Source organism: Littorina saxatilis, linkage group LG5, assembly GCF_037325665.1.
Source record: "Littorina saxatilis isolate snail1 linkage group LG5, US_GU_Lsax_2.0, whole genome shotgun sequence".
NCBI classification, from domain to species: domain Eukaryota; kingdom Metazoa; phylum Mollusca; class Gastropoda; order Littorinimorpha; family Littorinidae; genus Littorina; species Littorina saxatilis.
In genome coordinates, this window is record NC_090249.1 from 26,138,190 (window position 1) to 26,153,189 (window position 15,000).

A 15,000-nucleotide genomic window follows, 5' to 3' on the forward strand; every position below is an offset into this window, starting at 1 on the left:
GATGTTTTGGATCCACGGTGGCGCCTACAAGACTGGAACCGCTGCTTCCTACAACGGGACAGAACTGGCCAGCAAGGGGGTGGTCGTTGTCACCGCGAATTACAGACTGGGCGCGCTGGGTTTGTTAGCACGTGCTCCATCAGATGCTTAAAATTAACCCAATGTTTTCCATAACCTTAATTGCCTTTCTTCGTTTGTTTTAGATGATATCTAAAATTGCAGAATTGTTGTCCTTTGAAATCTTAAAGACACTACACCAGGTAAAATGTATAACTAAGTTGAAAAGAGCTTAGAAAGATAATAGGTAAGATTACAGCATTACCGGCCCCCGTAGCGCAGTGGTTAGCGCATCGGGCTGCGGGCCGGGAGGTCGTGGGTTCGAATCCCATCAGGGTCATGTGGGTTTTTCGGGCTACGGTCGGCTCCTACCCAGAGTGGAAGTGCTATGGTTCCTATGGGAAGGCTGGAATCACACAGCCGAGTGTCATTCACTTAACGAATGCGACTTTGAGGGTGCTCAGGTTCTGTTTACCTGACCAACACCGCAGGTGCGGCAGTTCTTGGGCCTGGTTGACACCAGGATATATTATGACAGTAAGCGTAGAGTGCTGCCCTGTCACGTAGTCTCAAACCAAATTGGAAATCCATAGCATCATCATTATAATCATCCTCATCTCATTAATCATCCAAAATTATAAAATGTCCTTGCTCTTGTGGCCCTTCATGCCCGGAGCTCTCATGGTGACCCTGGTCTCATTGTTCCTGTTCCATCCTTCCCTGAATAGTAGTTCTGCTGTCAGTCTTCAACGTGTGACGTTCTGGGGGGTCGACGGAGGGACGTGGTGGCGGTCTGCTCTCTGGAGGGGACGCTCACTTAGTCTGGCTCCGCGACTTAGCAGTCAATGTCGTTAGTAGGGGGCATAGTAGGTAGTGGGCTGAGTCCGTTAGCTCGGGACAGACCCACTACTGAACACCGTCGAAGTGACTCAGCAGAAGTGCAGTGTCAACTTCCGAGGGTAGCCTACTGCAACGACCCGACATCCCTCCCTGGAGCGTCTGTAAAATCGACAGGTCTGGCAGCGGAACGAAATTCAGAGGTGGTTGGAGCAGCGAATGCAGGGACGGGGCGGCGTGAGAGAATACCGGAACAAGGAACAGGTGTGAGGACCCAAAAAAAAAAACAAAAAAAAACAAAAAAAAAAAGATTACAGCATTGTTTTTCTTTGCCTTCTCAAGACACAACGCCAGGCACAATGATTGTTTTCAGTAAGTTGAAAAATGTTTGTTCTCCGCCTTACTTTCTTTATCGTACAATTAAATCAATCTTTCAGGGTTTCTGTCCACTCTTGACGACGAGTGCCCTGGTAACAACGGTTTGCTCGATCAGATTCTGGCTCTGAAGTGGGTCAAGGACAACATTGCTAGTTTCCATGGCGATTCCAGTGACGTCACGATTTTTGGAGAGAGCGCCGGAAGTGCGAGTGTTTCCCTACTGAGACTGTCGCCACTTGCCCAAGGTCAAAATAGATATGAAGTGAAATGTACATCCTTTGCCTTTGCCATGCCAATGCATCTCCTGTGTTGGTAGTGATTCCTGCGTTGTTCTTACCCTTAAAAAAAACCTACGCTTTCTTTGTTGTTGTAATTTCTATGATTTTTTGTTTTCATTTTTATATTTAGTCAAGTTTTGACTAAATATTTTAACATCGAGGGGGAATCGAAACGAGGGTCGTGGTGTATGTGCGTGTGTCTGTGTGTGTGTCTGTGTGTGTGTGTGTGTAGAGCGATTCAGACTAAACTACTGGACCGATCTTTATGAAATTTGACATGAGAGTTCCTGGGTATGAAATGCCCGAACGTTTTTTTCATTTTTTTGATAAATGTCTTTGATGACGTCATATCCGGCTTTTCGTGAAAGTTGAGGCGGCACTGTCACGCCCTCATTTTTCAACCAAATTGGTTGAAATTTTGGTCAAGTAATCTTCGACGAAGCCCGGACTTCGGTATTGCATTTCAGCTTGGTGGCTTAAAAATTAATTAATGACTTTGGTCATTAAAAATCGGAAAATTGTAAAAAAAAATAAAAATTTATAAAACGATCCAAATTTACGTTTATCTTATTCTCCATCATTTGCTGATTCCAAAAACATATAAATATGTTATATTCGGATTAAAAACAAGCTCTGAAAATTAAATATATAAAAATTATTATCAAAATTAAATTGTCCAAATCAATGTAAAAACACTTTCATCTTATTCCTTGTCGGTTCCTGATTCCAAAAACATATAGATATGATATGTTTGGATTAAAAACACGTTCAGAAAGTTAAAGCAAAGAGAGGTACAGAAACGCGTGCTATCCTTCTTAGCGCAACTACTACCCCGCTCTTCTTGTCAATTTCACTGCCTTTGCCATGAGCGCTGGACTGACGATGCTACGAGTATACAGTCTTGCTGAAAAATGGCATTGCGTTCAGTTTCATTCTGTGAGTTCGACAGCTACTTGACTAAATATTGTATTTTCGCCTTACGCGACTTGTTTGTTCTTTTTTGGCCTCTTTCAGAACAAATCTTGCTGGTTATTTTATCATCTATCTGTACCCGTTTCCTCTTTGTTTTTCTTCCTCCTGCTCCATATTTTTTGCCCCTCTACCCTTTTCGTCTTCTCCTTCTGTGGTGTGTGTGTGTGTGTGTGTGTGTGTGTGTGTGTGTGTGTGTGTGTGTGTGTGTGTGTGTGAATGTGAATGTGCGTGCGTGCGTGTTTGTGTGTATATACGTGCATGTGTGCGTGCGTGCGTGCGTGTGTAAGTGCTTGCGTGTGCATGCGTGCGTGTGTAAGTGCGCGCGTGTGTGTGTGTGTGTGTGTGTGTGTGTGGCAAAGCTCTCAGAGTGTGTGTGTGTTCCCTATGCACAACCAGATCGAGCTTTCAATTAGCTCTTTTTCTGTTCCAAGGTCTGTTCAGCAAAGCCATCATGGAGAGCGGGGTGTCCACCAGTCCCTGGGCACTGGCTCGTCCAGGGAAAGACATCATATCTCCGCTGCAGTTTGCACAGAGCCTGGCAAAAGAAACTGGGTGTGGCGCCGATGTTCTTCAAACTAACAAATCCCTGATCACCTGTCTCAGACAAGTTTCTGTCGATCAGATTTTAAACGCCACAGAAACCATCTATGTAAGTGCTATCGTTTTCATTAAAAGGTATATTTAAAAAATAAAACAAGTCGCGTAAGGCGAAAATACAATATTTAGTCAAGTAGCTGCCATTTTTCAGCAAGACCGTATACTCGTAGCATCGTCAGTCCACTGCTCATGGCAAAGGCAGTGAAATTGACAAGAAGAGCGGGGTAGTAGTTGCGCTAAGAAGGATAGCACGCTTTTCTGTACCTCTCTTTGTTTTAACTTTCTGAGCGTGTTTTTAATCCAAACATATCATATCTATATGTTTTTGGAATCAGGAACCGACAAGGAATAAGATGAAAGTGTTTTTAAATTGATTTGGAACATTTAATTTTGATAATATTTTTTATATATTTAATTTTCAGAGCTTGTTTTTAATCCGAATATAACATATTTATATGTTTTTGGAATCAGCAAATGATGGAGAATAAGATAAACGTAAATTTGGATCGTTTTATAAATTTTTATTTTTTTTTACAATTTTCCGATTTTTAATGACCAAAGTCATTAATTAATTTTTAAGCCACCAAGCTGAAATGCAATACCGAACCCCGGGCTTCGTCGAAGAATACTTGACCAAAATTTGAACCAATTTGGTTGAAAAATGAGGGCGTGACAGTGCCGCCTCAACTTTCACGAAAAGCCGGATATGACGTCATCAAAGACATTTATCAAAAAAATGAAAAAAACGTATGGGGATTTCATACCCAGGAACTCTCATGTCAAATTTCATAAAGATCGGTCCAGTAGTTTAGTCTGAATCGCTCTACACACACACACACACACACGCACGCACGCACATACACCACGACCCTCGTTTCGATTCCCCCTCGATGTTAAAATATTTAGTCAAAACTTGACTAAATATAAAAACACGGAATTCGATGTGAAAGATAAAGGTTCTGTGGTTGAATGGGAAAGTTGCTAGCTGGCTTGATATTGAGAATTTGTCGCGTGGTTATTAGCTGCTTGTTTGGTGGGTTGGCAGGTCGAAAGATTCGAAAGTATTTGTATTGTATGGATTGTTAATGACTTTATTTTATTCGTTTCTCCAGAAATCAACGTCAATTTCAAAGTTTCGCCCAACAGTGGAAACAGTATTGGGTGTGATACCTGATGACCCGTTGAAACTTCTGACGCGCGGAGCCGGAAGCAACATCACGTCCATCCGGGGAGTTAACAAGAACGAGAACTCTTTTTTCTTCCTTTGTGAGTTACTGTGCTTGACATGAATCGGTATTTTTGCTTCCCTTTTATTTTTCCTTTGCAGCTGTTTCTGTTTAGGGCAGACCAAGAAGTTGTACTGTAAGATTGTGTCTGCCATATGTTATGCGAAGACTGTGCGTTGAAAGCTTGGAGTAACTCCATTACCAAATTCAAACAAGGCGAGCCTCAATACAGGATTTAAAGGTTACATCAGCCAAAAATGTTCACTAATTTTGACTAGTAGGGGTTTCTTTTAAACGATGGTCGGTAGGTACGTTTGGTGAGTTCACTTTTACGAGAATAAAACACATTTTCGTGGGTGTTTTTTTCTCCAATAACTAGCAAAAACTTCTAGTCTGCTAGTCTAACGTGTGGACTCTTGACATTTTAAAGAATAATTCACTTGATCATTTTTCCGTTTTCAGCTTATCCACTTTTGGATCTTACTCGTAGGAAAATCGAGGCAATAATTTTACATTTTGCCAATGAATTCTTTCCGGGGCGAAGTCAGACTGTCGCAGACAAGATCATCGCCGAGTATATCACCTCAAGAAATCTCGCCACGCCTGAACAGTGCAGGGACGCGCTTGTAGAGGTGAAATAACTAAGTATGCTGGAGAGATGAAGATGAAGATGATGATGATGATGATGATGATGATGATGATAATGATGTCGACGACGACAATGATGATGATTGTTTAGACAGAAGAGATAAGTTAAGATGAGTATTGCAGAGCAACAATGAGATGTTACAAAAACAAAAATAAAATAAATGTGAAGAGTTCACAACTGCAAGACCCTCCCATACACACAAAAACTCGCCATGGATCACATTTAAACCTGAATTATAACAGTTTTGTTATTGTGTTGTTTTTATTGATCGATTCATCGACTAAAAAATGAAACGTCTACTTCTCACAGATCAGGACTGGCTTTGACTTCATCGTGCCAACGATTCTAGAACAGAAGCAAACTGTGAGAAAGCCTGGACACGCTCAGCAGTACCTGTACGAGTTTACCTACCGTGCCACCCACTCCACCCGGCCTGCCTGGGCAGGTGGGTAGAGGATGACACGTCCGGAGCTCACACAAGGCTATGCAAGCCTTGCTACTTGCTTGTTAATTGTGTAAAACTCGCCATATGGCCAAACTGTTTTGATAGCCTCACAGGCAAAGAAGGAAAAAAGATGGAATCTATTGCTGAAGAAGAAATGGAGGAAGAAAAGAAGAAGAAGAAATAGACATGAATAAGAAGAAGAAATAGACATGAAGAAGAAGAAGAAGAAGAAGAAGAAGAAGAAGAAGAAGAAGAAGAAGAAGAAGAAGAAGAAGAAGAAGAAACAAATCTGAATCTAAATCTATCTATTTCCAACAAACGGTTTTTTGTATGCTCGGTGAACGCTTGTCAAAAGTCACTCCCCCAGTCTCACCAAAAGAGACCAAAGTTCATAATGTGCAAACACAAGAATCAAGAACACACTCGAATTATAGAGAAACTCTGATACTGGCTATAAGTAAACATTCAAATGGAACGAAACAAAACAATGCAGTCCATTTTGTTTCTTTTGTTTTGTTTGTTATTGTGTGTTCTAATTACCCCCCTTTCTCTCTTTCCAAGGTGTGATACACGCGTCCGAGCTGCCCTTTGTGTTTGGTCAACCTTTCACGCATGACCAATTCTTCAGTCATATTTTTGCTTTCAACTGGTCATCCGAGGACACGAAAGTGTCCATGAACATGATAACCATGTGGACTAACTTCGCCAAATATGGGTAATCGAACGCGCAAAAAACTTAACACTGCTTTCATACACGTAAAAATCCACTCGTGCAAAAACACGAGTGTACGTGGGAGTTTCAGCCCATTAACGCAGAAAAAGAAGAAGAAGAAGAAGAAGATTCTGAATTTATCACATGATGACAGTTCTTAAACAATGTTTAGCAACAAAAGCATGACGTAAATCTTAAAAACGGCAATCAAAATTATTGGCTCTTCCACAAAATGCGAGAGCAAAGGACTTAATGCTTGATGTAGAAGATAAAGTCATTAGCGGCAAAGTCATTAAGGGCATGTGAGACGCGACAGAGCCCCGGGTTTGTAAATGCTTTTTAAACGTTTAGTATAAACCTAAATAATTCTATTTCCAGCACTTTAAATGCCGGAATTATTCAGACTTAGTTATACGTAATGTTTGTTGTAAGTTTAGTATAAACCTAAATAATTATATTTCCAGCACTTTGAGTGCCGGAATTATTTAGGCTCATATATATAACATTTATTTATGTATTTATACTTATATATGTTTGGTGAACGTTTAGTATAAATCTACACAATTCCATAATTCAAAGTGCTGAAAAAAGAATTATCTCGGAACAAGTACTGGCAAACGAAACGCTGCCATGAAGCCAACCTCTGTTTTTCTTGTGACAGAAAAACGACCCTCTCTAGTAATACGAGAGTGCTAGCAGGAAAAAAAAGGCTCAATTAAGAGTACTGACAAAGCTTGAATGTCATCAAAGAAAGAAAACGGTTGGCAATTGGAACCGTAGTGTTGGTATAAGAAGCCATTTCAATAAAAGCGAGGGCGATAGTAACCAGTATTTCAGACATGACTGTCAGAAAAAGGAATTATTAATGTCAGACTGCTGGATAAAAATTAAATCAGTACGAATGCTGGCAAAATAAAACACAGAGGTAAAAATAAAAAAATAAAAGTATTCACAACTGGAACCAACCGGTAGTGCCAGCATTCTCGTTTTATTATGGTATCATGTTTAATTGAATAAAACCTTGTTTAAACCAAGTGTCAGCATTGCAAATCACATTTACAAGCCTGATTACAGGATAGCAAACTCTGCCACACATATTGCTATCATAGCTGAGATTCACACACGGACCGAAAAACACAGGACAGGTTTTTAAAATCAGTCTTCTTTTCATTGTTATTTCAGGAATCCCACCCTCCAGAGCGTGGGCGGGGTCAGCTGGGTACCATACTCACTGGACAGTCAGAGCTACCTGGACATCGGGTCATCTCTGTCCGTCAAAGCCAACCTTGCGCCAGATAGCGTTCGATTTTGGGCCGCTATTTTGGATGACGCGGGAGGTCTCATTGGATAAGTTGATGTGAACTGTGAAATAAAACCTTATCCGTACTTTGTGGGTGCAAGGGTACCCCAACTTCAAATCTAAATGCCCATAACTCTGGTTCAACCTACCAAGACATTTTCAAGGAGATATCAACACCCAATCTGGTCAAAAAGAAATTTCTTATTTTAGAAACGTTCAACAAATCATAAACAGCAATCAAACTTTAACAATATTTTGAGAATGTTTTTGTGTGTTTGTATTTACTGGAAATTCCTTTGTAAGATTTATCGTACATGTATCCCTTTTTATTCTCCACCGCACGGCCTTCCTTCCCGAAGAAATCACAAATTAACAATTAGGGTATTATGCTCTTTTTAGACTTCACAGCACACAGAAAGCTGGCTTCCTTGAAAATCAAACCTTGCCATTTTCTCTCTGACACACACACACACACACACACACACACACACACACACACACACACACACGTTCATTACCATTCCTCAAACATAAAAAAGTTTATACAGGCACAAAGGCATACAATTCAGTAAAACATTTTAACTGTTAAAAAAAGAAACGCCTGATATGGGTCCATTCGGCGTTTTGCCTGTGATTGTGTACTTAAAGGCACAGTAAGCCTCCCGTAAACCATCACAGATACTGTCAGGCTTTTACACACAGTTCCAACACCCTTTCATTTAAACACTTACTGTGCCTTTAAAAAGATAAACATCGACTACCCGATAGCCAAAGAGGGTATGGTTTCAGTTGAGTTTCAATTTGATTTCGTTTTCTTATGGATTACTGTGATTAAGTGCCTGTGTGTGTGCCTCTGTGTGTGTGTGCCTCCGTGTGTGTGTGTGTGTGTGTGTGTGTGTGTGTGTGTGTGTGTGTGTGTGTGTGTGTGTGTGTGTGCGTGTGCATTCGTGGGTGTCTGTGTATATGTATAGGTTACAACACGAGTGGTTTTTTATATGGCTTGTATTTCAGTCAAGACCCAGCGGATGAATATCATCGGGAGACACGAGCCTCTGGCGAGTGGCTCTCGATTGATATTCCCGCTGGGTCTTGACTGAAATACAAGCCATATAAAAAACCACGAGTGTTGTAATCTGTATATCCCATTCTACCATCAAACACAAAGTGTAGACTACTAGCGGCACTGTTGCGATCTGTGCAGGGTAAAACTGTTGCCAGCGAGACTTAGCCCTTTTGCAACCTTAAACTAAATGACCGTCGCTGAAAAAATAAAACGAATGAGTGCATCGATAAGTACGCGGTAACACTACTTTCAGACCATTTAAAAGCTTTAAGTAAAGGTTCATAAGTTGCAAGAAAGTAATGAAGTCGAATAGAAATTAATTTAGTTGAAGCGCACAATTCTTTTGTTTTGCGTTTCAGGTCGGCAGAACGGGCGAAACGGGTTTGGGACCCATTTGGCTTACTCGATTCAGAATTGATTCCACGTTGTTTTTCTCGAACGTGTGTAATTAGGCTTATTGACAGAGAAGCAAATCTTAGGGAACAAATATGTAGGTTTAGATTTAACCATTTGCTCCCTATTTGAAATGTATCTACGTGATAAACTGTTTTGCGAGTGTGTTTGCATGGATGAACTTAAACTGGTATGGGTGTGCGGAAAACGCGACCGACACGTCTGTCACCGCCGATTGATTGCATTTTGAAGGAATATGACTGGATTACGGAAAAATATGTGGACTTACTGCAGAGCCAGGCAAAAGAGTAGACTTGCTCGCAAAACACGTGAAACAGCCGATGTTTGATAGCTGAAGGCGCACACCAAAACACACTACCGACAGATTCTCAAAAGTCGTCTGCTAACGATGCAAGGGGAGGGTACTCGTGTTTTTGTTTTGGTTCGCTAGCATCTGGTTATCTTGTAAGTTGAATGTTCGTTTTTTTCGACCTGCATTGCTTTCATAATGAAAGAAACTTTTGCTTATTGCATCTCATACATCAGATCAGTTCTGAGATTCATTTTTGCGTGCAACTGATATGGTTTTCTGAGCCGTGCAATACGATTTTAGAACTTCACTGATACAAATGTGTCACATTGTTCGGCGCGAGGTCAAAGGTCGGAAGGAAAGTAGTCCTTTGCCCAAATCGGAATCTGCACTATCATATATTTTTTGGAGTCCATGATGTATTTATTGAGCTATAAAAATACAACATATATACCCATACTGAAGTAACAGAGACAAAGAAGGGAGGTCATGGGATATGTGTGTGTATATGCTTGCGTGCTTGCATGCGTTTGACTGTGTGTGTGTGTGTGTGTGTGTGTGTGTGTGTGTGTGTGTGTGTGTGTGTGTGCGTGTGTGTGTGTGTGTGTGTGTGAGAGAGGTAACTAGAAAGTGTTTCAGATTTTGCACATTTCTAAAACAAATATACAGTCACGGGATATAACAAAAATCTGAGTAATTATATGATACACATAACAAAGAACAAGCTAGAGAAGGGCAAAGCCTTCATGATTCACGTTTGAAAAAAAGCAAAAAAAAGCACCACTCCACAAAATAAAAGCTCGAAAACTTTTTAAAGCTTAAAAAGCTTATTTATACATCACAATAAAAAGTTCAACACCAAGCCAGAATGTCTCATCTTTTGTTTACACATTTTCGGCCAGCAGGTGTTCTTCAAAGGTACACAGACCAAGCGTAAATTTGGAAACAAAAGATGAGACATTCTGGCTTGGTGTTGAACTTTTTATTGTGATGTATATTACCTGCTATTCCGACTTGGTCGTGTGACAGACGTTTTCTTCCACACGAGGTTACGTTGATTGTCCAACGAAGCCGTCAGGCTGAGTTAGACATCAGCTAATCGAGTGTGGAAGAAAACTCTGTCACACGACCAAGTCGGAATAGCATTTATGTCTTACAGCTTCAACAGAGGAGAGAACAAACACGTTTTGTGTACTCAAGCTTGACAAACCTAAACACAGGAGCAGCCATTGTGGAGAGATCTACTTTTTGACAGAAGTGACCGAACAACTGTGAATGACGTCTCGGTGTATGTGAATGACGTCACAGTCATCGTCACAGTCTGTATCTTTTGAAGCATCGCATTCTTCATGACGTCTTTCTGTGTCTGCATCCGCGAAATGTTTGTTCATTCCGGGATCTTTGTCATCTATGTTACTCTGTCCTTATAGTTTCAGACTAACAGGCCTCCTGAGCTAGCCACTTTCCAAGGGCAGCTAAATTCGCGTATGGAAACAGTACTGTCGTTTAGGATGCCGTTTTCAGTATTCTGAGCGTTGAAGAATGTGTAAAGAGAAGAAACGATAACAGCAGGAGAAATAAAAGTCGTGTGTTAATTTTCTGGCTTTTGGAGAGACGATTTTGAGTTTGAATCCGTTCTTGCCATGCTCCTAAAGCGTGTAACATTACAATCTTGCACACGTTTGCTTTAGTAGTGGCAAAGAAGGAAAGCGTGTGACATATATATATATATAACGTTTAATAAAATGAAAGGAACGCAGGAAGCCTGCCAACAAATAGCCTTAGATTGTAAGTATTTACTTCAACAGCGTTTGTGAAGATGTACTCTTCATGATAAACACAACATAAAAACATCAGGGAGTGTTTCAGTACAAAAATAGTAACAAGAGTCATGTTTCACAGGCAGATAATTCAGTAAACAAAATGAGAAACATAAAGTTGACCAAATAGAACTCTCACTCTCTCTGTCTCTTTCTCTCCCTCTTCCCATTCCCTAGTCTTGCTCTGTGTGTGTCTCTGTCTTTCTCGGTCTGTTTCTGTTTGTCTGTCTGTCTTTTTCTCTTTAAAACACACACACACACACACACACACACACACACACACACACACACACACACACACACACACACACACACACACACACACAAACAAACACAAACACACACACTATTGAAAACAAATCTGAAAAAGAGACAAGTAAACGAGAAAAAAAAGAAGATAAAGTAAGCCTGCATTGACTTTAAGTAGTGAGGCGGGTGTTCCCCCCCCCCCCCAAAAAAAAAAGAAGAAAGAAAAACACGAAAAAAACACGTGAGCTTAGAGAGAATGTTGGGGGTCAGGGCCCGGTCTCGGGACCTTCATGGAGATTCTTGCCGCACTTTTTGTTTTAGAAAATAAAGTAGTAGATGTGAATGAACAGCAACAGTGTTGCAATCTGGAATATTCCTTGCTGGGGTGCATGGCCCGAAGATGTGTCACCTGCAACATAATGATGAGGATGGTGCTAGTTTCATTTTTATCGCGGAAAATTAACTGAAGTGACCACACGATTTATAACATTTCTCTGAAGTTTAGTTAGTACATGAGTCGCCCCGACAGTGGAAAAGGTCAGTGGAAATGACCATAACCTTGGGGACATTTAAAGACATCAGACACTGATTGACCACAAAAACAGATTGCGCTAATATTATGTCTGTGATATTTTTAGAAAATGTTGAAACAAGTGCGACAAAATTAGATAAATCAATCAGACAGACTTTATGATACAGAAATTTGAATATGATGACATGCCAAGAATCATATAAACGAGGGTTCGGTAATTGAATGGGGTATCTGAACAATCAATTACAATCAGAGGACCTATTTTAGCAAATGGTGTTAATCCCTGGTATACGATTGTTGTAATGATGTGTTGTTATTTGAATTATTGAAACGTGGCTTTTTGATTTGGCTACGTGTCTTTTCTCGGACCTAAAGGAAAGATTTGGAAAGATCTCGAAGGTTAACATTTCTGATCATACACACACACACACACACACACACACACACACACACACACACACACACACACACACACAGAGTCAAACGCATGCAAACGCATGCAAACACACACACACACACACACACACACACACACACACACAGAGTCAAACGCATGCAAACGCATGCAAACACACACACACACACACACACACACACACACACACACACACACACACACACACACACACACGGAAAGACGTACAACGTTTGCTAATCCAAGGATCACGGTTTAAAAAGAACAACAACGTGACTCAACAATCAGGCAATGACCCATACTTTTCATAATGGAAGTCCAGAACTCGACGCGGTCAGCCTTAAGATTTGCCTTGACGGACAGAGATGACCCGATGTCCAGGTAGCTCTCACTGTCCAGTGAGTATGGTGGCCAGCTGACCCCGCCCTCACTCTGAGGAGTGGGGTTCCTGAAAATACATCCGCATTGAGTCAGAGAGTTTAATCCATGATGTGCTGCCTTTGCTGTCTGCCTCTATCATGGTCATGCCAGCAATCTGAGTTGTACTTTTTACTATGCTAGTAAGCGGTATTGTGTGTTTTGCTTAGCTAGCAAATTTAGCTGATTGGGCTCTCTTTGTCAGTACTTTTACTGGTGGTTATTACATTGCTGTTTTGACCCTCCTTTACAATGAATATAACAGTAATCGCCATGTTTTGTAATCGAAATGTATATTGCTTATCATTTTTAGAACGTGTACGAGTAATCGTTCATTTTGCCAACATTCTAATTGTTACCATTCTTTTTCCCAACACTCTGACTATGGTGGCCCCTTTGTCCAATATCCCAACTTGTAAGGTTTGGCCTATCAACACCCGGAGCGTGTTCAGTTGTTCCTTTAGCCGTGATTTTATCGTTGTGATGGACTTTATTGGAATTCTTAATGATTAGACATAGACAAAGACATAGACATAGACATAGTCATAGACATAGACATAGAACACTTTATTATCTCAAGATGAGAAACTCAGGTGCGGTGTATCACAGCATTGCAATATACAACATAAAACGTAAGAACATAAATAAAGTATCGAGGCGCAAATAGTCAACTCATAGCGTTCCTCATGGTGGCACTCTTACCAAGGAGGGTCTTCATTTCTTTCACAACAAGTCCTATAATTCCCTTTGCGAGTATAACAGTAATCTTTAACGTAGAAGCGTTCCTTTTTCCAATAGGATTCTTTTCTGGGCACTTTTTTGCGTTAAGATAGCTTTTGTAAAGTTAAAATATTATGACAATAAAATATTGAAGCAAAATGACGTTTGAGGAACTAAAGATGATTTAATCATGCAATAAATGTTATTTGCATGTGAATTATTTAATACGAAGGATTACCCATGTTTGGCGAAGTTAGTCCACATTGTCACCATATTCATAGACACGTTCATGTCCTGTGCTGTCCAGTTAAAGGGAAAGTTGTGAGCGAAGAACTGGTCACGTGTGAATGGTTGACCAAACACAAAAGGCAGTTCGGATGCGTGCATCACACCTTGAAACAGAGAGAAAAAAAACCCACCTATATAGTACACAAACAACTGTAGAATGTCGTCTGCTCAGAGCCACAACCCTATATCTCCAACTTCCCGTCAGAGCCACAACCATATATCTCCAAAAAGTCACAATTTTCAATTTTAATACTTTTATATATGAAAGGGAGTTATAAACATTATGTTAAAGCAAGGATCTCATGCAAAAAGTAATTTCCAAGATATAAGCCCTATATGGTTGTTGCACTGGAAGGATGTGTGGTGTTGGTGCAAGCCACAACCACATACTGGGCAGTATACGGTTGTGGCTTTTCAAGATGCAAGGAAAGGGAGGGAGAAGTTTATGCCACAACCACTTGTCTGGGTCTTGCAGTGTTGTAGCTCTGAGTGGCCTAGTGGTCAGAAGGCCTGGCGATGCATGCAACAAGCCAACATGTAAGTGATATCTCCTTGTGGCAGGAGGGCTCACAGCAAGGAGCGTGAGTGTGGAATGCAACAACCCGACACCTCAGATAAATAGGGTTGTGGCCTGCACTGAATAGAGGGAAATGGGTACATCAGTGGTCAACAATCCAACATCTGGCACTCCTCACTATTGTCTGAGACTGCTAACGGGACATTTTCTCACGCTCTCATTTTAATTTTTACTTCAAATCCTTCCATTTGGGTTGCACAGTCTCTTGGAGAAAGTTGTCTCACTGATTTACCACAAGCCACGGAGAATCTTCACTGATTTGATACTCTTCAACTACTCTTGAAATTGGTAAGTTACTTCTTGTTTTATGATTATTAAAATAATGTTTGTTACAGCTAATCAATCCTTATCATAAACAAATAGCACTGGTACTCACAAATTGTTTTAACAGCGCTGTTCACACTTGTACTTTGTAGTCATATGGCACTTTACATGGTATATTCAACGTCAAAATTCCACATTGGTCGCATGTACAATTTTATTTTTTATTTTTTTAAGTCAGGCAGTTACACGACACTTACCATAAAACCTGTGCATTGAACAATGACACTGAAATTGTATGCATTGTTGGCCTTTGTCATTGCTTCTTACTCAATGAAATGCAGTTTTCAAAGTAAGTAAAGTAAACAGCAGTGCATACATAATTATATATGTTGTAAATTTAGATAATTAAAGTACAGAATGGAGGTTATCTGGAAAGGTAGCTTGCGTTTAGACAGTGAATGCGCATTGAGGTTGGTTGGGTGGGGAGGGGGTGGTTTAAAT

The 15,000-nt window shown here is 40.5% G+C and overlaps 2 protein-coding genes across 4 annotated transcripts in view; one reads left to right on the top strand and one right to left on the bottom strand.

Annotated features, from left to right (window-relative positions):
• The window catches only part of LOC138966701 (carboxylesterase 5A-like), a 9,367-nt gene extending 1,663 nt beyond the window's left edge, over positions 1 to 7,704 (top strand). Inside the window, exons 3-10 of the mRNA XM_070339009.1 lie at positions 1 to 119; positions 1,332 to 1,517; positions 2,954 to 3,171; positions 4,232 to 4,385; positions 4,808 to 4,977; positions 5,304 to 5,439; positions 6,001 to 6,154; positions 7,334 to 7,704. The exon at positions 1 to 119 is cut by the window's left edge and continues 29 nt beyond it. Of these exons, the coding sequence (XP_070195110.1) occupies positions 1 to 119; positions 1,332 to 1,517; positions 2,954 to 3,171; positions 4,232 to 4,385; positions 4,808 to 4,977; positions 5,304 to 5,439; positions 6,001 to 6,154; positions 7,334 to 7,502 (1,306 nt within the window). The 3' untranslated portion in view covers positions 7,503 to 7,704. The remainder of the gene's footprint in view (positions 120 to 1,331; positions 1,518 to 2,953; positions 3,172 to 4,231; positions 4,386 to 4,807; positions 4,978 to 5,303; positions 5,440 to 6,000; positions 6,155 to 7,333) is intronic.
• Positions 7,705 to 10,998: 3,294 nt separating this feature from the next.
• Positions 10,999 to 15,000, bottom strand: part of LOC138966698 (cholinesterase-like) — a 15,069-nt gene continuing 11,067 nt past the window's right edge. For all 3 annotated transcript variants that reach the window (XM_070339001.1, XM_070339002.1, XM_070339004.1), the window contains 3 exons: positions 13,609 to 13,762; positions 12,536 to 12,681; positions 10,999 to 11,695 (listed from right to left, as the gene is read on the bottom strand). In XM_070339001.1, the coding sequence (XP_070195102.1) occupies positions 11,604 to 11,695; positions 12,536 to 12,681; positions 13,609 to 13,762 (392 nt within the window). In that variant the 3' untranslated portion in view covers positions 10,999 to 11,603. The remainder of the gene's footprint in view (positions 11,696 to 12,535; positions 12,682 to 13,608; positions 13,763 to 15,000) is intronic.